The sequence below is a fragment of the Paralichthys olivaceus genome, chromosome 8, assembly GCF_024713975.1.
Source record: "Paralichthys olivaceus isolate ysfri-2021 chromosome 8, ASM2471397v2, whole genome shotgun sequence".
Taxonomy (NCBI): Eukaryota; Metazoa; Chordata; class Actinopteri; order Pleuronectiformes; family Paralichthyidae; genus Paralichthys; species Paralichthys olivaceus.
In genome coordinates, this window is record NC_091100.1 from 10,783,282 (window position 1) to 10,805,346 (window position 22,065).

General features: G+C 38.8%; 1 protein-coding gene across 4 annotated transcripts in view; it reads right to left on the bottom strand.

Annotated features, from left to right (window-relative positions):
• The window catches only part of ctnna2 (catenin (cadherin-associated protein), alpha 2), a 267,738-nt gene that overhangs the window by 178,710 nt on the left and 66,963 nt on the right, over positions 1-22,065 (bottom strand). For all 4 annotated transcript variants that reach the window (XM_020100468.2, XM_069530270.1, XM_069530272.1 and 1 more), the window contains exon 7: positions 13,921-14,124. In XM_020100468.2, the coding sequence (XP_019956027.2) occupies positions 13,921-14,124 (204 nt within the window). The remainder of the gene's footprint in view (positions 1-13,920; positions 14,125-22,065) is intronic.

Consider the following 22,065-nt stretch of genomic DNA (forward strand, 5'->3'; position numbering starts at 1 on the left):
TTTCCTCAGCCTGGCCTTTGTTAGAGGAAAGTCTCGAAAGCCATAAAGGGGCCCTTAGTTCGGACTGGACCATAAGAAAACTGGAAAAGATGGTAGTAAAATTATTATGAAGTTGTCTCAAGACTTTACACATCACCAAAAGTTGACAGCAGAGCAAAACTGCTTATAAAAGTCTGACATCTATGGTGTGGAGGCCAGATGGCTGTCTTGCATGACAAGGGGCACATCTTTGTATTGGAGCACTGCAACATTTTGCACAAATGCTCAATGAAGGACTACTGCAGCAGTAACAAGGAGGAGAATATCAGAGGACAATGAGGCTAAAAACATAGTGTAAATGACGCCATTTAGAGTCAAATTTGAATGTCAGGGCTTATGGACAATTGGATGACACCACAAATGTGACTATGTCCATGTCAGAAAATATAAATATATATAAATATGCTAACTTTTTGGATGACATATAAATAGAGTTACAGGTTGACTTTAAGAGGGGCACCCTGAACACAAAGGATTGCACAGTTTCTGGAGCAAATAAAAATATCTGATTAAAAGCCAGTTCATTAATCATGCTCACTGCCACCAAAGTATTTGGCAGCATTAGAGGGAATAACATCCTAGCTATTGGAAAAAAGCACATTACTGCTCAGTTTCACATGTGGATACCCAGTATTACTAATCCTGTTCCACTCAGAAACAGCTGCTGACAGACAGGGATAGGTCTCAGCTTATTTACGTAGACTGAGGACGGGTCTGATCCGCAACAGGACAACACAAGTGACAGTAATGTAGATTAATACAAAGCAAACAAACACCTACATCATTCAATCCATTTGCACATACACACATAGTAAGGCACAGTCAGAGGAACAAAGGTTACATATACATACGGGCACATTTCTTCAGCAAACTGTGGCTTGCATGCTTGGTTTCCCAAAGCATTTAGCCTCCCGCATCCATAACCCTAACATATGTAGCATCTAATACAGTTAGAGCCCAGGTCTTCGCTTCCATGTCTGCTCACTTAATTATATTAGGGTTGATTCTATAGTTTGATCCAGCTATCAATGTCAATCATGTTAGCGCGGCTCAAAGCAGCAAGCCCTTGAGGGGGATTGGCATTGGAGGGAGGAGGAAGAGAGGAGAAGGGCTGGCAGCTTTCTAATGCAATAGAGCTGCCAGATCTGAAAGCTTTTTATTACATTAATATGTTCTTGGATAATTCTATCTCATCTCCTAATATGACTTAGCCTAAAAACCCAATTAAAGTCTCATTTATCCGATCACCTCAATCAGAGATGGTGACATGAGGGTGTTCAGACAGTCATGTGCTGGTTGCTTGCTGACGCCCAGAGGATCCTGTTCCCCCCCACACACACACAGAGCAAAGCGTAATTGGACTGGTGAGGCAGCATTCTCTAACTGATGCTGTAGCTACCACTAGCACAAATTGTAAACACAAACACAAAACAGGACCGACATCTTGGGGCTTGTTAATAACATAAGGAGGTGTTACACAAATCACTTAATAGATGTAAGAGGATAAAATAAACTGCACAATACAGTATAAGATCTTCATGATTAACTCCACATGACCCGTAGGTCAGTAGGTTCTTGAGTATTAAAGCTTTAGGATTTCAATTTGGCAAAGAGATGGACAAACCCTGCTGAATCATGCCAGATTCAATTGTTCTGATCAATCTAAGCACAACTTTATCCAATAGGGATGGTGATGGGAGTTAAAGGTATTTCAATCTCACCTCGAAATGCTTACCAGTATGTTTGTCCATTGATGTGCACAGGGTTTTTGTTATGTGTGATGAAGTACAAGTTTTTTATGAATTATGTAAGTTTCTGATCAAGACTTTGAAAGCTTCATAGTTTGGTAAAGAAAAGACAAGAATAGGACAATTGAGCTTTCCTTGTTACCCTTAAATTGTCCCTTATGGTCATCTTATATTGTCAGCCCCAGTGCTTGTCTGGTCAGTCAGGGACTTACATTGACAGATATTCTGGTTTGCCCAGAGTACTCCCCAAGCACCCTTATGTTGGACCCAACTGCCTCTGTTCAGACAAATGGTCTACTGAGTGCCCTCTTGGTTGCCCCAAGAGTCCTTTTTTTAGGCTAGGTAGTCCTCAGTAGCCTGACTGGTTGGCCCTTGCTTTGTAAGTGTGTTTGTGGTTGTAGCTGTATCTGCTGCCAAGAACACGGTATCCAAGAAAATGCCAAGCCTGTGTATGTAAAGCCTTTTGACAGTTCGGTTTAGGGAGTTGGGTGAGATAGTACCAGGAATGATAAAATATACACACAGAATAAGTTGTGGCAATTATCAATGAGTTGAAATTTCATTTTATTTGATATTGAAAATCAATATAATAAGATAATAAATGTAAAAAAAACAATTTCTTTATTTTAAATACTAGTTTTTCTCCTGAGCACAACATTAAGAAAAGGGGCAGAAAATGCAAACACTTCAATAAAGTGAAGCATTTTCCCAAATTATATTACTATATTGTGTTTTGTCGATATATATTGAGCTTTTGTTATATTGATTTTGAACAATACTATTTTGTAGAAATTACTGTTTTATACCCCAGCCCTACATACTAATTAGGCTGACTTAACATATTTCAACGATTTGCAGTTGTAGCTTTTTTTTTCAGCACAAATAGCTTGATAGTCGATCTATATGCATCACTCAGATGTCTACAGTGGTGAATTAGATTCACCTCAAGTGTAACTCTGATAAGCCCCAAGTACACTTCTGGTTTGCCAAGTTCTACTCTGCTAGATCTAAGTCATTGTATTGAATAAAAAGAGCATTCAACCTTTCCCTTTCCTGAACCATTATATGCTCAAAGTGCCTCTTTTATTTTATTTTGTCCCAATCCTAATAGTTTAGGTGCCTCTAAAGTTGCCTCAAACAGAATTAGAAAAAACAAACAACAGAATACTAGCAACATCATATGAGTCAGCAGTATAAATAAATAAAACATCAATATATTTTTATTGGTACCATTAGCATTGGTATTCACTGTTTCTGAAACCATAGAGATTAGTGAGTGGGCCAACAGGTAAAAACAAACAATCACCCATTAATCCTCATCACCAAGCCAGTAGCAGTGTTAGAAGTGCTATCCATGAGAGCTGCTATCATCTCTGCTACTTTAAAAGTACCAGTAGCACAAAGCAAAAAAATATAATCCTTTCATTTGTGAACTGCTAATTTGCCTTTATTGTGAAGGTATTGAACAAACTCCAGCTTAGGTCATAAGACATTGTGAGACAATAGTCTAAACAATATCAGTGAATCAGATTTTAGAATTATAAGGGAAATTTTTAAAAGGGAGTGCAGTCACAGTGACCTACTTAAGTTATGAGCTGCAGGCAACATGTGCTTATTGCAATTTGGGCAAGCTCAAACCTCACTCCTCGGCTAGATTAGCAACATATTTTACCCTCCCGTTCCTGTTGTATGAAAGAGCACTCACACCTTGCCTAGATCACAGCTTCTCGTCACGATTGCCGATAGAACAGCACTGCTCAGATATCCTCATGTAAATTTGACATGTAAGGGTTACATGTTGTGAAAATGCATAGCCTGTGCATTAAAATGAATCAATGGCAAAGGTCAGAGGCACGTTTAACAAGCCTTATTGAAGCTAAAAGACATGCAGAACAATTTGGTGAAACAGGCGTTGTGTTGCCTGTCAAATTTCCAAAGATGAGGGAGACCATGAGGGACCATAGAAGACTGCATCCGTTTATTCTTTGTATTGGCTCAAAACAGGACGCTAAGGTTAATGTGGAAACATCATCATTAGAAATAATTAGATGTCCTGATGATTGAAATTGGATTCTTCAGAGAGCTCCCTCAATTGGCAGAACATTTTACGCTAAATCATACAGCAACCACTTTCACTAAAACAGGTTAGTCAGCATTGTTAAAATGCTAAAGGGACATTGTACCTCGTCAGTAATGAAAGATTTGTGTCTACGTAAGGCACAATGAATTACCTTGTTATTGAATGTTGTCAAACAAATAAACTTGACTTCACTTGACTATAAATTTAAGACAGTTTACTAAAGGACAGGTTATCATAAATTATAATAACTAAAACTAAAACCTTGAGAAAAAGAAGCTGAAAATGTGACTGTATGACAGCAACACAGCAAATGATAAAAAAATTATCAAAGATATCATTCAATTATGAAATTCAGTAGAATGGAACAAAACTCAATTGGTATTTGAAGAGGATTGTAGAAGAGGATTGTAAAAAAGGCTGCTCATGGCCAAGACACAATTATTTGTCCTTGGTAGATAAAGTGCCACGCCATTTAATATATGGAGAGGATCTGTATCAGAACCCGGTCCCCTGAGGTTACGTCCTGGGTCCGCTTCTCTTCTCTCTGTACACCAACTTCCTCGGCTCTCTTATTCACTCACATGGCTTTTCCTACAACAGCTACACATGACACCCAAATAATCCTCCCTGTTCCCCAATCTGAAACACAGGTAGCAGCACAAATCTCTGCCTGTCTGACTGACATCTCTCAGTGGATGTCTGCACACCGCCTGAAAATAAACCCTGACAAGACCGAACTACTTGACCTTACTATCACCATCGACAACTCTGTGGTAGCCCCCACCCAGACTGCTAGGAACCTGGGTGTGACACTCGACAATCAACTCTCCCTTACTGCCAACCTCACTGCAACAATCGCTCGTAAAGAAACATGCTGCACAACATCTGGAGATCTGGTGATCAAGTGCCAGCTGTAGGTTTGTTCCATGACATATGAGTCTACGATTTTGTGCAGAAGGAACTGAAAAGAAAAAATGATGTTGCAACCCCACATAAATGAATGGGACTGAGGCAGAGTAAATTTACAGTGTTAAAAAAAAATCCTACTTAAACCGCATGTGTTGTCCGATGAATGGTTCACAGCAGGGACTCTCTTCGAGCCATCCACAGGCAGGTGGCTCTGCAATCTCACTATGAAGGACATTCACTGTAGCTCAGCTGGATCAGCTGTCTGTAACTTCCCTTAGGCTGAAGTGGTGGGAATAAAGGAGTCCTCTTAGTCTCACGAGAGCCCTACATAGACGTTTTTTACCTGGGCCTTCTGGTCAATCCCCTTTAGGGGCTATGTCTTTGAGCCAGTCTTCAATGGCTGAGAAATCTAAATGAGTGGTTCACTGGTGCACTGTGGATTGCAAGCTTGTCGTGTGGCGTATTAGGTGTTGACAGATGGGAGGGAGGGCATTGGACGCTGTGGGGAACCAATGATTTATAGCTGGGCCTGGGACATTTAACGGGGTGCAAGTGCTGATTCTGGAGGGACCGTGAAGTGAGAACAATTGGAAAAAAGAGAGAAATAAACAAAATTAATACTTTTAAAGAGATAAATGGTGATGCAAGTTTGATTAGATTCATTAAAGGGGGATCTTGATTAACTCTGGCATTAAATGACTTAATGCCACAGTTGCATGTGTCTAACATGTGCCTCTGTTCAAATAATTAGGAATACCTCTAGGGTCTGTTACTAACAAGTCAAGTAAAGGCAAAGATACAAACAACTAGATTTCACAAAATGTTATTTGCATAGACAGCGCCCATGTGACCTTTCTGATTATAAAAAAAGAAAGAAAGAGAGAGACAGAAAAAACAGCATGAAAGAAAGAGAGAGAAAGAAACGAGCAAAAAAAAAAAAGCACAGAGACACAGCATGCACCAAGGTAGTGGGCACTCACAAATAACACCAGGCCAAGATTATAGCACTGGGCAATGATTGAATCTCTCCTTCCACAGCACAAGTGGATCCTCATGGCGCACATCTCTAAAGGTATGCTCTATACACTACATACAAAACCCTGAAGTGCTTTTTGTCATAATAAGCTTTTTAATATAAAATAATAGATTTAATTAATGTCCAAGAGTGAGAGCTAGTCAAATCTACATTTGGGCACAGTGGATTATTGACAAAATTACAAATGGTGGTTTGCGCCACAAATTTCACATGTTGATGTATCATGTTATTTTTTTTGTATATAAAGACAATAATTCCGTGCTCAGGTGAGTGTGTATGTCAGAAATGCGCCTGCATGTGTTTTTTGAGCAGTTGAATTGATCACTATTTGCTTTGAGATGCGACGTGATGTAGAAGTCAAAACAAATTACATTTTCTCCACTGAAAAAGATTGTCCTTCTGTCAAATTTCCCTTCGTTAAATGTATAACGATAATGAGCCAAATTGCTGGATGTCCACTGCCGTGTTGTTTAAACAAAGAATGCAATTACCAATGTGCCAAAAACCAAAAGAGAATCAATGAAAAATAGACAGCATGATGATACTCTCTCTAAACTTGTGTCAGGGGAAAAATTATTATTTTTGAGGATTGCTTGCTGCTTGTTTTTCTTTCTATTACAATATCTATCACAATATGCTTAGTCATTGTGTAATAAGTAGCAGCATAAAAAGGGTTTTTGAAAGGGTTAGAATTTAATATTAAGAGAAACACGAATATAACAAAATACCCTGTGCATGCTGCAAATAAACAAATTAAGCAATGCTAATAATTAAATTTAATACTTCTATTACATCATACCATTTGATGATTAATGATTGGTAATCTCAATGAGATATAGATTGTTTCGCTAATATTATTGGTTGCAAAAGTTTATCTATGACTAAAAGTATGTGACATCTCTTTCTGACTTAATGGTGACGTCATGACCTTTGACCATCAGCTCTGGGCTGTAAACTTCAGTACTGTTCAGGTCCTAATAACTTCTTATTAGTGTCCGGTTTATTGTTAAAGTGTAAAGTGAGTGAAGTCAGAGTGGAGGGAGGACACTCAGACAGGAGACTTTGACACTGTTAAAGACAAATGGACCTTTAATGTGCGTCTGTCCTGATCCTGAAGCAGCTGTGTTTATAATTACAACACTAAAATAAATGTAGCAGAAGACATGAATCGATTGTGTTCTGTCTCTGCATCGATGCAGAGTCGTCCCCGTCCACCACACGATGCCTCTAAGAATCAAGACATTTCCCCACCTCTGCTCATAACTGTGTTGAGGTGAGGCCTCATGAGCCTATACATTGGATTGTCTAGATTTGAGTGGGTATTTATTAGGATAATTCAGGGCTAATGCTATGCTATAACCTCTCTTTAGGTAATTTCTAAAACAACTTTTCTCAATTAAACAAATTTTACTAATTTCCTTTCACTGGACCGTGGCCCAAGCTGGTCACACAGGTAAAAGAAGCCATGGATTGAAATTGTGACCCCGAACCAAGTCCCCTATCAGTGCCATCTTTCTTGTTGCCCCTACACACCCAATTAGCCTCAGAAAACCCTGTCAAGGTAAATTAAGCGTCAATGCATGCGCTGCAGTTGTGCCCTTCAGCCACTTTAGGGTGATAGACAGAGGAGCACATCAGAAGAGCTAAGGGACAGAGAAAAGTATTGATCTTCTTAACATCCAGCTTTTAGAGGCACAAAGATGATGCTGCACTATAAAACCATAGAGCAAAAGCAGCTTTTGTGTTTTGTGCTTGTACATATGCAGTGTCAAGTTTTCTCAGGCAAATATTCTCTATGAAGTCTAGACAGTGAGCGGGAGACAGTGTGGGCTACTGCTGGCTCTGTGTGGTTTATCTATCCAGACTGACGCTTCCCATCTGAGACAAGATGGTCTCAGATGGAAGAGTTGGTCTACACAGCCACAGGGCCTCATTCATTAGTGAACATACACAAAGATTTTATCTTGACTTGTTCCAAACAAAACTTTAAGCACATTTCCTCGTGTGCGTAGTAGATTAATGTCTTAAAAATGGAGTTAAAGTAGACCACCGGTGCAATTCATCGCCCAACAGACAGTTACAGACAAAGGAAAGTAGATGATTGCATTATCTGTTTTATTTAATTCTAATAATGCCTCAATCCATATAAGGTATAATGTTTATTTTTGTTTCGAGAACAGAGCTGTACTTGCTTTCAGACTATTCAAACAACACTCATTTTCAGGGAACACAATAACTACTGCCTTTTCTTTCATTGCAGTTGTTAATGCTCAATGTTTGTCTGCTTGTCTTAATGCCATCACTGTTATTTTCACATTTAACTCAATAGCAGGTAGGAGATGGTATGAAACTGTTTAGGATGACACAAGCACAAAGATACACACACATTTAACAGTATGTGATCAGTTATCCCAACTGTTGATTAAGCATTCTCCGTGGCAACTCCCAGAGGAGCTGTGTGCACAAGAAGGCCATCAGTCTCCCCCTAATGATCATCCTACCTCACAACCTCTGTTTAGTTTTATGTGCCACATCCAGCTAACAGTGAGATTAGTGTGTTCACTATCACACTCCCTAAATCCTTCTATGCTGCTCACTGTCCTGCCGAGTTGCGCCCTCACAACTGCCATGGCTCCTGGCTATGACTATATTCTGCCCAGGCTCCCTTGACCTAAGCTGGTAATGCATTACTCCCCAGATCAATTGATAGATTGGCCCTGTCGGAGCTGCCGTAACTAAATCAGCTGCACCTGATGATTCAGCACCAGCAAGGGAGCCGGGCCTGCTGTCACCAATCACAGATCACCAGCAGCTGAGACAGGTATGGACATTCTCCTGTCACTTGAACCTAATTTATTGCCAGCCACCACATTGATTAACCTTGTGCTGTGGTTCAAGCTTCCTATATAAATTTGTGTGCTGGGAGGAGGACCAGGAGTGTAACTGAATGAGGAAGGAGGAGGAAACATAAAGGCAACTGGATGTTTACCTTATTTCAGTAAACTCAGAACAAAAGCACTGTCATTGTAGAGTCAGAAGCAACTTTGTCTGTGAGGCAGCCGAGAGTATTTTGCTGGAGGGGAACTATGTAACTGGATGACTCAGTGATAAGCAATACTTTAAGTGACAGATTTCACATTGAGGGGGGCAACTTGCAGGCAGAATCTACTTCAATGACAAAAATATTTAACTATGCATATTGTGAATTAAGTTCACTCGCTAGCCAGCGTATGTTTGTGTTTTTACAAAGTTGTCTGACTAAGTTCTTCCTTCCCCACATCCAAAAGTTCCTATGGACTTGCTGACATATTTTTCCCGACACAGACTGGATCTTTTAAAAGGCATAACAACATCTAAATGATGGAAATGATTGCACACATCAGCTAAGTCTATGTTTAATTTCTTGTGCACAATATCAATACTTATGAATCATTTGAGTCTCTTGAGGTGAGAATTTAAACTAGTTGATTTCTTTCAGCATTTAGTTTTAGGTATTTTCTACTATTTGATATAAGTCTGTTGTAGGTGGAACTGCAGCAATGAGAGGATTCACTGATCCAGTCGTGCCTGAGCTCTGCAAATTATCATTTAAAGCTTTTTTTTGACTGGACCAAAAAACTGGAAAACTACATGAAGCAAAATTTAAGCCGTGAAACAAACTGAGGGGTCTAAAATGTATCTGGTGAATATTTCTTAAAGGTTAAAGAAATAAATGAAAAATTCTAAGAAATAACAAAACAAATACAATATGTTCCTGTTGTGGCACAGCAATCTTAAGCACTAATATCTAAAACTTTACATTTTGAATTAAGATCATGTAGAAAAACCATACCTGTTTTGCAGAGGTGGGTTGGGCCTAACAAAGCTTCCCTTTTAATTTATTGACATTTTACAGCTATTTAATTATCTAAATGATTCATTAAATAAATGTCTTTATGATCAAGCACTCATGCAATATCATCTTTTGGTTTTGATTTATCATCATTGGAGCTGCTGATCTGAGAAGTGGAAGCATTTTGTTCTTTGTGTCTCTGTGATTTATTCTATTTTCTTTGCTAGGACAGCCAGGGGCTGTCAACAATCTCCCAGCTGTAGCCTCTAAAACACAACTCATGGGCCTAATGAACCAAGGCACAATTACTTTAGCAAAAAGCTGCCATGCCTTAAGACGGGGAGAGGGCATCTGAGCGTTCATAAACAGGCACACGACTTTAGCTTTTTAGTGAGTAAAAGGAGGAAATCCCTGATGATTTGACACCATGTTCTGAGCCCAAAAAAAGACTGCTCTGCTTTTTTGAATGAAAGACTCACACTTTCATTGCATTCACTACATAGAGCTACACCAGCCCATTCTTTAAGCATTTAACAAACAGTACTGATTTTACAAGCTTACACTGAACTCACACCTATTTGTTGTGTTAACTGACACTTGGCGCAGGACTGTTTATCATAACAACAACAATCACGGTTTCATGGTCGAGACACACAACATAGCTAGCTTTCATGCTAACATACCATGTAAGCCCTCAATATAATGCTCAATAGAGGTAGACAGGAAATAAAATCCACGACCAGATGAACTCACACCAGGTTCACTTCTGCCTCCACTATTATATTAACATGATTTGATTGGCTCATCCCATGTGTTTGTATGAACACAATTTGCTGGGCCAATGCTTCCTTTGCTGCATGCTGTACAAAGCATGACACAACAGCACCACAATGCAGTTCGGCAACACGATGATGTCACCCCTTTCAAAGTTTCTGTAGTCGTGTAGCTTGAAGTTACAACACTTGCAATGACAAAAAGGTAAAAGTTATACAGATAGTTCAATATTTTCTCATTGTGTTCCAAGGCGTGAGATCCCCCGTCACCAAGACAAAGACTAGTATGTAGCCCAGGAACAATAACAAACCCAGGACAACATATGCACAGCGTTGAGATCAAATGAAGGTCATTCCCCCAGAGTCACAGACACACACACATGCATGCACAATGCAGAACTACTGTTAGCTGTTGAAAGGATAATATTCTATTACAACCAGATAGGACATGTTATATAATAAGGACCCTTATCTAATGGCCTCCACTGTTTCAAGACTACTTTATGAGCTCAGATGCCTCTACAAATATACGTCAACAGGCTGAGGAATAAACAGTATTGAATGGGGAGAAATGATACTGTAGGGATCAATAGACAGCTGGTTTGCCAATTGCTCAATGACCAAAAATGGCACTTAATATATGCTGAATCGACCTTTCGTGCACACTTTCACACAGGAAAGCCAATGGAGTAAGATTAAATTTAAGTCAATAAACAAAAGTCAGAACACATCACGCAACGCAGGTTTGAAGATTGAGTTATTCGATAGATTGTTTGTGGTGTTTACTTAAGAAAGAACCGCCTTTCCATTGGTGAGTGAGGTGCTTAGGTAGTCCTTCCTTTCGTAAGATATCCAGTCACATACAACATTCAGTATCCACCTCAGATTATCAAGTCACTAACTATTTTATAGGATCAAGTTGTGCTTTACAAAACTCATACTAAATGCTAGAAAAATGGATAATAGTGAGAAAATAAAGGGTTTAATTTTCCACTAGAAGCAACTAGTGTGCTGTATCATGGGCTGATTCTGCCACAGATGGCTATGTACGGCTACGGTGACCAACATGGACCAATGTGAGTCACTGTTTGGAAGAACACATGGGTAAATTACAGTTATTTTGAACAGGGCAATAACTCCTAACATCAGAGGCCCATTAAAGGTTATCTAAGAACTCAGGCTGGCCTAATATGAGACTTGCTGTAACAGCTATAGGCCACAGCTTCTCAGTGATGTATGGCTCGGTTTAGGGAACCTGAAAGGTTGCTATGTTGACTGTAATTCAATGTTAACTTTACAATACCAATTTGGTTTGAGCTTGGAACAAGAAGGAACAGATATGAGGTTCTGAATGTCGCCTACAGTGTTGATATTAAAGTTTGCATTCCACTTAGACTTATCTTTTAGTTTAGTAGATAATATTTCCCCTGGTGTTTTTTATTTTGTTTGTCTTTTATTCAAATATTATTGTGAGATAGCCAGCCACGCTCCCATTCAATATGCAACAGTGTCATCATCCTTAGGGCCGGGATTCATTTTTCTGAGTTAAGCGAGCAGAGAAGAACTCTTCCCTAACACGGTTTCTTCATTGCATGTTAATGAACACAAGGTGAGCTATTATTTATAATTACATATGTAATTAACTCAGCTGCCAGGGTTGGTTTGTATGTCCGCCTGAAACTAAGGTTATGTTGTAAGATTATATTGCTCCTAATCAGTTGCCATTAATGACTTAATTGGCATAGAGTGCAAAGCATGTGTGGCTTTACCAGTTTTATTATGTTCTTTAAGTCACCTCTTTAGCTTTCATTACTTTGTTCTATATTATGGAACATACTGTGGTCACAGTGCCTCCAGGTATCCAGGGTTAATCAGGGTTCCTTTCAACAACCGTACCAGGGCTGTCATTTTTTTATTCGAAATTGGACCATTCATTCAAACGAGGGGGACAATGTTCATATTCAAACTTTAATGACCACTTTGAATTCAAAACATGCAGAAGAATCAGAATGTCTAAGGTGGCCTGTGTCGTGATCCGTCAGAGGGTGCTCGCTGTCACCTTGACCTATTGCACGCCTTCTTGACCTATTAGTGTAGTAAGCCTGTTTGTTTATGTTGTTTTGCTATGAAAATGTGTGACGCTAGCAAGCGAAGCCATCCTGAACCATGCGACTGCCTTCGGACAACTCTGCAGGCTCAACTGCGCAGGAGGTGCATCACCTCAGTAAGGTGAGAAGTTAAGACGCTGGAGTGCAGCCGAAACAAAACTGTGAGTGGTTCTCTTTAATGTGCATGTTTGCAAGTATGTGTGTGGGCACATGAATATTATGTGTCATAAAATATCAAGTATCTTGCCAGTATCTATATGAGGATGGGTCATAATATAATGTAGTCTTTTTTTTTTTTTTTTACCACTGCCCATCAAAATGTCTGTGCACGTCTGCATAGACAAATGCAGGAGTCAAACACTTAGAACAAATTTGGTTTTCAAGATCATAAAACAAGATCAGACATTTAATAGATTTGACATTGAACATTTTCAAAAGTCGTATAGGCTCAAGTTTAATCACAAAATAGCAAAATGTCCAGCACAAAGAAGTAAGTCACGTGTGCAAGGTCAGTGGCTGAGTATATAAGTCCCCCCTTCTATATTTTTTGCCTATGTAGACACAGCTCACACCACCCACAGCTCACTGTGCACAAAAGAGATGGTTTAAGTGGAATATAAATTGCATGTCTGTGATGATTAATCATTGTCTTGGCTCGTCTCATAACCTTTAAACAGTAGTACCAATCAGAGTGGTACATAAAGAGATTGGCTCACTAAATGCAAAGGAAGATACCAGGTTTATTCAGGAAGTAGAATACTGTTGCTGAGAAGGATTTGAGTTGCAACTTGATAATATAGATAAGTTGAACTTAAATTTGTGGAAGTACTGAAAGTCTGTTCAAGAAAATCTGTTTTATTTGCCTCATAGTGATCCAATCATTTATCACACAAAGAATGACACAAGTCTAAAAATGTTGTGGGTTTAAGTCATTCAGTGCTTGTTTTTTAGTTAATCTTTTTTATTTTGTAACCAAATCAAAACAATGATGATGATGAAAACAGACTTGGTCCTTTGACATTAAAGCAATTTAAAGAGCTGATTTTCGCCAACACCTCAGCTTCCACTGTCTCATATACTTCCACCTTCTCACCTGTTTCACTACTCCGAGTGACAATATTAAAAGGATCCAAAAAAAGACTCTTCAGTGAAGGTCAATACATGAAATAACAATGCTCAAGTCTTTTCATTGAATAGAAAAATATATCGAACGACATAGTTGTGGAAAAGACATGTTGCATTAGTGCAAAGAGGGACAAAGACGAATTACACGACTGTTATCGAAATTGAGTAGAAAAGTCAAAAGAAGGTCAGCACCATGTAAGTATGTTTCTGTTGTGTGTGCGTGTGGTCAGAAAGCAGAAGGAGCATCAAATGATCAGAAAGGAAACTCACATTGTTCATGTACTCGCTCAGCAAGTCTTGCAGGGCCTGTCGGACTGCATTGCACTCAGCCACGATGCGCTCACGCCGGTCATCACGTGTGCAGGAGGAGTCGGCCATTAGTGCGGCACCGCTGATGATGCTCTCCAAGCGCTCTTCCAGAGAGGGTCGGAAGCGAGCCTCACTGAATGTCAAAGGGTCCAAGATGATCTTGTTCTGTAGATTAAAAAGACAAGTAGAAGGTGAGGACAGTTATGCACACCCAACTGGACCAAGGTGAGAAAGTGTGATTAGCTGCAAATCAGATTTTATTAGAGGCCGAAATAAAATGTGCAAGTTGAAGTAAAGTTTTGCAGTCATTCATCCTCATGAAGTATACGGCTGAATGAAATGTCCTTTTCACAGACCAAAGGCTACCAACAGTACAACGTAACATACAATAACAGAAACAGAACAAGACGAAGAAGGCAGCCATGTCCCATATGACTTCTGGTGATAAAGTAAAAGGGAGCTGCGATCAGAATAATAAATACTAAATATTTCAGAAACATAGAATGAATAAAACAGTCGTCAGCACTGTAGTTGTCTTGAGATGGTTATTGTGACTTATATATGAAGTGTAATTTCAGTGTATAATATATACATAGTGCACTGTAACCTTCTAAAGATTAGCAGTTGCTACAAATGCTTTAATTGATAACTTTGGATAATTGATGTGCAGTTTTCTATGTAATGTATCTGTTGTATCAAATATACATTGAATATCAAACACAACATAATGATAATGATATTAATGGTATAGTAATAGTAGCAATGATATAACACAGAGGTGTTTGCATACATTGAACAGATGACCAGCTACTGCACAGTTAAAATATTACATACTAATTCCCATACAGTATTCTATTTAAAAGGCAGGTGGTCAACATGTACAAAAATGACAATTTGAATTCATATTTACACAAATTGATCACATGAATGAAGAGACAAGCCCACTATCAGGGTGGCATTATCTTTTGGGACTTGTGCTCACAAAAAAGCTTTGAAAATGAGTTGGAAATTTCAAGCTGCATTTTCTACCCAAAAGGGATAAAGTGTTTCGTGATAAACTCCTTCAAGAAGAAAATGAAAGTTGAACTCAAAAGCAGCAAGGTTTGCAAATAAACTCGATCATTTGTTTCCCCCTGCATACAGCATCTGTCTTAGAAGAGCAAGGAAGTTCAAAATAGAATTATATTTGCTTAAACAACATAAAAGGCTTGCATCGGGTTTTGATACCTTTGCAAACAACAGTCAAATATTCACAAAGGTTTATTTACAAGTCTTCTCAAATGTATGCAAATCGTTGCACTGAATGAGGATAAACTGCTGCAACAATCAGCATGACCAGGATAGGCAAAACCAGGGGCACAGAGAGAAGGTCAAACACGGGGTATGCTTGACTCAGAGATAATACATTTAAAGTGATACTGCAGTCAGAATATCATTGCTTATAAAACGCTTCCTCCCTGTTGACTTTCAGGGTTAGAAGCTCAGTTTGAGGTAGTAACCAGAGGCAAGAAAAAAAAAGGAGGTGACCTTGATTTTAAAGCCACAGCTTTTCTAACTCGGCTAATTCATGTCTGTCTTCCATGTTGGATCTCTTCAACACAAAGTGAAGCCACAGGGATGTGCCCTGTCCACATACCACCTATGGTTGGATTATTTCTATGGTTACCATGCCCTTACTGTTTACATGCACCTTTCACAGCAGGTTGTGTTATGATGGTTTTAAAAGGGAAGGTCATGCTGGACTCTTTAGCTACATTCAGGAAATGTGAATTCTGGCTTAAGCTTCAGGTGAACAAGACAAAGTAACATGTTTTGAGAAGTCAAAATCAAAAATGCACAAACTGCTCTGATGCAACAAGAGCTTGTAATTTGGCAGCGCACATTGATGGGATGTGAACAAAGTGATAATCAATATATTTTGTATAGTACTTTAGTATAGCAACTCGACATTCAATATAAAATGTTACTCAGGGAAGACACCCAAGAAATAAACACAGATGTTGCATTGCATCTCTATCTTACCACTGTCTCAGTCAGATTCCAATGGCATTGAAAAGCCATATGCATATGTGCCTATGATTCTAACTGATAAGGTCGGCTATTACGTGATAAAATATTTTAATTTATTGCATCCTCATCTTGTTTTGTTGAATTTAAAGAGATGGAAATACCCACAATGCAGTGACTAGAAACACCAATCATGGCGCAGAGCAACAAAACATTTCCCTAATAGCATGTCATGGTAAGTCTTTTCAACCTGAGGTTCAACAAAACCAATTAGATAAAAAGTACAGCGCTCAGCCCAACCAAAGGTACCTTCCAATGTCATCTGAGGTATAAATAAACTACACATTCCCTGCTAACTCTGAGGGATGTGGCTCTGTGGCACACATGAAGAGGTTGGCAAGTTCTGGGTAATAGCACAGAGCAAAGGTGCAGTGTTTGGTCTCCGCTCAGCCAGTCTAATCCCGGGGCAGGGTGACAGACTGTCAAATGATGTATAATAACATGTAAGGTAAGAGGGAGGAAAGACTGCAGCAAGCATAACCTACTTTTCGTCTGCAGCTGGCAGGAATATGTAGTAAACAGTGGGTTTTGCAGAGAAAAAATAAAATAGATGGGGAAGGAATTGATAGTTTGGGGCTACAGAAAATAAATTTAAAAAAGAACAGAAAAGAACTGGATAAGAGAAAGATAGATAAATACAGAATAAGAAAAACAATGTCAGAGAAAAAGACAACAGTGTTTCAGCATTTGAAACAGGAAGTCTGAATAACTAGATGCTAAGTCACAATGCTTTAATGTAGCTTGTTTTCATGTGGGCTATATGAGACAGGTTTTGAACGTGTTGTCAGACCAAAGCTTGCTTCTTACAGTTGTATTCTTGATGTTCCGGATCCATCTCTCTACTGGAATCATAGAGATGTAATTAAGATTGATCTTTCCAAACAAGCACATTCAGTTCCAAGTCAAAGTAATGTTGTTGTACTTCTCATGTCACTAAGAAATAGTTTTGACGTCTGATAAATGGCTTCCAGGTCTCTAGTACATTGTCAGTATATTGAAAAAAACTACTGTTAGCCTATTAATGTTGAGAGATCAGTTCTATTCACATCACTCAATGTAATAAATATGACCCAATGCCTTAAACCAAGGAAACAAGACAGGAAAATTAAATCAGATGGCGACATCTTGGTTCAGTTAATTTTAAAAATCTTGACAAAAACAATACATCATTTTACAAAATGCTTGTGAGTCTTTCTATAAATGTTAAGATCCAGCAATTGAGAGATAACTGATTACGATGGCCAATTTTAAGATATGGATGCCATAAGCAGCACAACATTTTCAGGCAAGGCACTCATGAAGACACTAACAAATATTTTGAAAATGTACCGAGATAAAAATCTACTGTTGGTTAGATCCCATGAAGTAAATTCAGGAAAATAAAACCTTGAATCTTGTCTTCCCTTGTTGAAGAATGTCTGTCGTTATATTGACATCCATGTTAGAGAGTAGAGTTTTAAAAAGACAAAGGGGAAAACAGCAAAGCTCGATGCAATGCGGATCTCTGAAAGATGCAAAGAAGAAAAGAACATGAAGGGAAATAGAGAACATTCCCTCAGGACTCGGCTCGATTGTTATTCCACACAGGATGTCAGGTTGCAATTATCACTGGGAGTTGGGAATAGGCAAAGTAGAAAGAGTAGCAAATGCTGGGCTGACAAAGGCTGCAAGGTTTTCAAGGTAATTGGCAATGGCTAAAGTCATTGTCCAGCAAGCTCACAAATGTTACTAATAGAGTTCTTTCACTGAGTCTTTAGACTGGTGTCGTCTTTGAACCTAAATATCAATTACTTGTTGTGTGGTATTTGCTTTAAGGATGCATGGTAAATAAAGATGTTTAAAATGCTGCTGCAGAATAAAAGCCTATGAGTCTATAAGCCTAAAGACAAAGCCTCCTTATATGCTGAATACGGACTGAGACAATCATGTGTTCAGTGCACTGTGGCACTGTTTTATTTTACCGTTTCTTTGATTTTCATTCATTCAATGTTCATCGCACACATTCCAAACCGTGAGACTAAATCAAGAAATACTTCCACCCCCCATTTAGAAAGTTCACAGAGCAGAGTCAGTTTGCGAGCAATATGCCTGGTAATGGAGTTTCAGTGTTTTGTTCAAGGATATATCAGCAGAGCAAATTTGCTGATACTGAATTTTTAAGCTTTTCAAGAAGACATGTCAAAATCTTAAAGCACTTTGAAATTAAATAAAAGTAAATGTAGCGTAATGCCAGGTAAAATGTATTTTTTGCTTCTAATGCTTCTTCTCTTATACAGCAAACTGAAATGTAGTCCAAAGAATGGATTGTTATGATAAGGTGCTTGCACGGAATGCTTGAACATGTCTTATCTGCAGGGTGATGACAGAAATATATATTTTTTGTTTAATTATTTTACTGCTCAAGTCTAAGCCAAGCTATAAGCCTGTAATTCTATATGAACATACCATTTGAGTTTGACAGTATATCAGCAGCAGAGGCAACCTTACGTCTGCCCCACAAGGGGTGAGGTTAGTAGTTTGACCCCACTTTGGGGCATCAAGCAGTGAGACAGGGCACATGTCACATCAGCCTATGTCAAAATGTGCCTTTGAGGACTTTAAAGTATTTGATGACAGCTATGTTGTCTAAGAGGGAAGTTCAACAAAGTCTTGAACATACCACTCCATTCCCTGCGGTTGCCCTGTTCTACAGTTCAGACTGTTTGGTTGTGACTATTACACTGTTTGACAAAGCTCTGCCCACACTGGCCCAGGAGGAGCATTTGTCATAACTGACTCTGATTGATTAAGCTAATGAAGTGCGTCTGACTCAGAGTTAGCGTTTGGCCTTCTAACACAGTGGAAAGAAACTTTGGAAAGACAATATATAACAGTGGATTAGTGCGCCCACTTTTAGCCTTCTAATTGTCAATTAGAAACAGAAAAAAAGAGAAATCTGCTAATGAGGGGGTGCGTGTGAGTTCGTGGGCAGGACAGTGCAGTGGTAAGGGTCACCGCACAGCAAGAAGGTTCAGGGTTCAGACGTGCCAGCTTGTCTTTTTGCGTGGAGTTTGCATGTTCTCCCTCTGTCTGCGTGGGTTGTCTGTGGGTGCTATTCTCCCACTTCCTCCAACAGTTCAAAGACATGCAGCTTAGGTTAATTGGAGAATCTAAATTCCCTGGGGGTGTAAGAGTGGGTGGTTGTTTGTTTCTATATGTCAGCCCTGCAATACGCTGGCAATCATCAAAGGATCAGCTGGATGGATGGATGGAGCCTTAGAGTACAGGCAGGTGTTAGTTTCATAGTTGTCCAATCATAGCTGTCGGTGAATCTCTAACACGAGGATGTACCAAAAACACTCTCTTTACATGCAGCTCTGCATCCACACTGCTACACCACTGTTTGCCGACAGCAAGACAACTCAACATACTTACCTAGGTTTTTAGCTTTAGCTCTCAACAGAGTAGCATAACATCTAAAAGCAAAAGAGTAATTTATTTACCATGCAACATTTTTTTTCTTCCGTCCATGCATTCACCTGTAGACATCTAGGAGGTCTAGCAGGTGAATGAATATTTCAAAGGTGAGCTTTTATCATGTCCTTAGATTGTAAGGTAAGCTAAACTAGGTACTGTTGAATTGTTTATATGCAAAAAATAGTAGGGCCATCTAAACAATAAGACCTCAATACATTTGACATCACTTTTTAAACTAAGCTGAATGTTTCATATCATACTCAAAATTATGTAAGTAAAGTAGAAAATATTTTTGATTAAATGTCTACTGAAAGTAATTTCAATAAAATTCACATTTTTGCTTTTAAACAAAACAGCAGGTAGAGGGTACAGTTGGTGAAAATAACATGATTAAACATGTAGGTTTTTTGTTTGTTTTTAAGTCATACTAACTTCACCTGGAAGAGATGTCCAAAACTGTCACAAACATTGAATCATGTCACTAAATTAAAACTGTGTGAAAATAAGATCAGAAAAAAAGATATTCAACCATAGGATATACATTAGTTGCACTAGTATCAGCAAATTTTTACTTGGATACTAAAATTTGTTCATACAAAAATATAACCTTCACTTTGTTAATTTATATATTGTACTCAGGTTTGAGTTAAAAAAAATAATACAAAGCTTCCCATTGAGAAAAAGAACATCTGTATCGCCTTCCCCTGGTCCTTAGAGGACTTCATGAATTATTCAAGTTGAGTGGTATTCTCTTTTTGTGGCATCTACATGTTGTGCAGTAAACATATGTTGCTTTGAAATGTAGAAAAATGTCCTTAAATATACCACACCGATATCGCATTAAAAACCAAGCAGTAAGGAATTGTTAAATAATTAATTCAGAAAAGAAAAAAAGGAAGGGCCAATTGGAGCAGAGACACATGAATTAATAAAATTGTGTAACCAGCAGGAAATCAAGCTAAAAGCAGAGTGTTCCAAAAATAGTGAGTGCATGGCCCATTGAGCTCGCTGTGTCCAGTTTGAATTCATTCTCACAATAAAACCTACAACTATCCCCCATAAAACAAATCATAGATGAAACATAAACAAGAGTGGGATTACTGCAGACGTGTTCAATTAAAGCTGGAAATTAAACAAGGACAAAAGGCCACCCTAAATACAAACAGGGACATATGCAGGCAACCACTGGACTGTTTTCTCCACATGACAAGAGAGCCTTTGAGGAATAACACTGTTAATTTAAAAGGCGATAAACAATTCCCAGTGGTCAGGACATCTTGATTAAAGATTGAACTCCTGCTGCTTTAATTTTGTCAGGGGAGATAACAAGGTTCTGCATATAATCAACTTGATTAAGAAAAATTAATAATTTTAAGTGTAATCAACACTTTTTACATAAATTTAATAAATTGAGTTCTCTGTGGGAAATCCTCTCTCGAAAAATATGCCCGAAACTCACATTGAAATACTTGCTGTTAAATGTTTGTATAATCCACGTCGTCAACATTCCCTCTTCAGTAACAATATGCCTGATTCATCACAAGCGTAATGCGTTCCCCCGGGTTTGAGATTCTTGACATCTCATTGCTCTGCCTGCTTTTCGCCTTGATGTGTTTGCTCAAAAAGCGAAGCAGCCATAGCAGACAGAACGTTGCCCCAGTTCACAGCCGTTTCAATGGGAGTGCAATGATTTTCTGTTTTTGTTCACTCTTCCCGGCTAAGACATCCGCAGGTCTGGAAACAGAACTAGGAAAGTGTTGTCTGCATAAAGGTTTTGTTACCATGACAACCTCTGAAACACTGTCAGAAAACAGTATAATAGAGGCTGTTTCTTTTTTTTCCAGGCACACTTAAGTATCAACTGAAGGTCACCTGTCTGTGAACAAATGAATGGCCATGTTACTATTTGATGAGCAACACACTGGGCCTGAAAAGGCAATCCCCAAAACGATGTACTCTAAACTAATATAATCCTCAGCGATGATGCGTGTGATACTGAAGGTATGATATAGCTTGTATTCAAAACTGTGCAAGTTAAATTATGAGTGTGTACCAGAATGTTTATTAATGTAGCAGATGCACAGAGACAGAGTCATAAATCATACAGTACAGTAGCACAATAAGGCCAACAAGGCTCCTCGCCTGCCCAGGTAATGGTAGTTGGAGCAGAGCCCAGGATCTCTGGCAGAGGAGCCTGAATGTGGACCCACGGTTAGCTGTGAGGGAGAATTAGGTGGGGGAGGATTTGGGTGGGAAACAGGGATTGGCACGACAACCAAGAAAATCTCCAATATTTAATTTATTTCACTTTTGGGTGATGGCATGGGAATAATCTCCCTTTTGCCAAAACTGAAAATAAGCATTTAGTTTTGAATTAAAGTTGTGATATCTTGGATATTTTGAATATTTTTTACCAAAATGGTTCTTAGTTTTCGTTTACTCACAAGGACATTTAATTCAACTGAGCCTGATATTTTCAGTGATGCTGTTTTTTTCTTCTTTTTTTGCAAAAAAACCCACCCCCTCTTCTCTTAAAAGACAGTTCTAAAGGGATGTTTTGTTTTCCCTCTTCCCTGAGTTCCC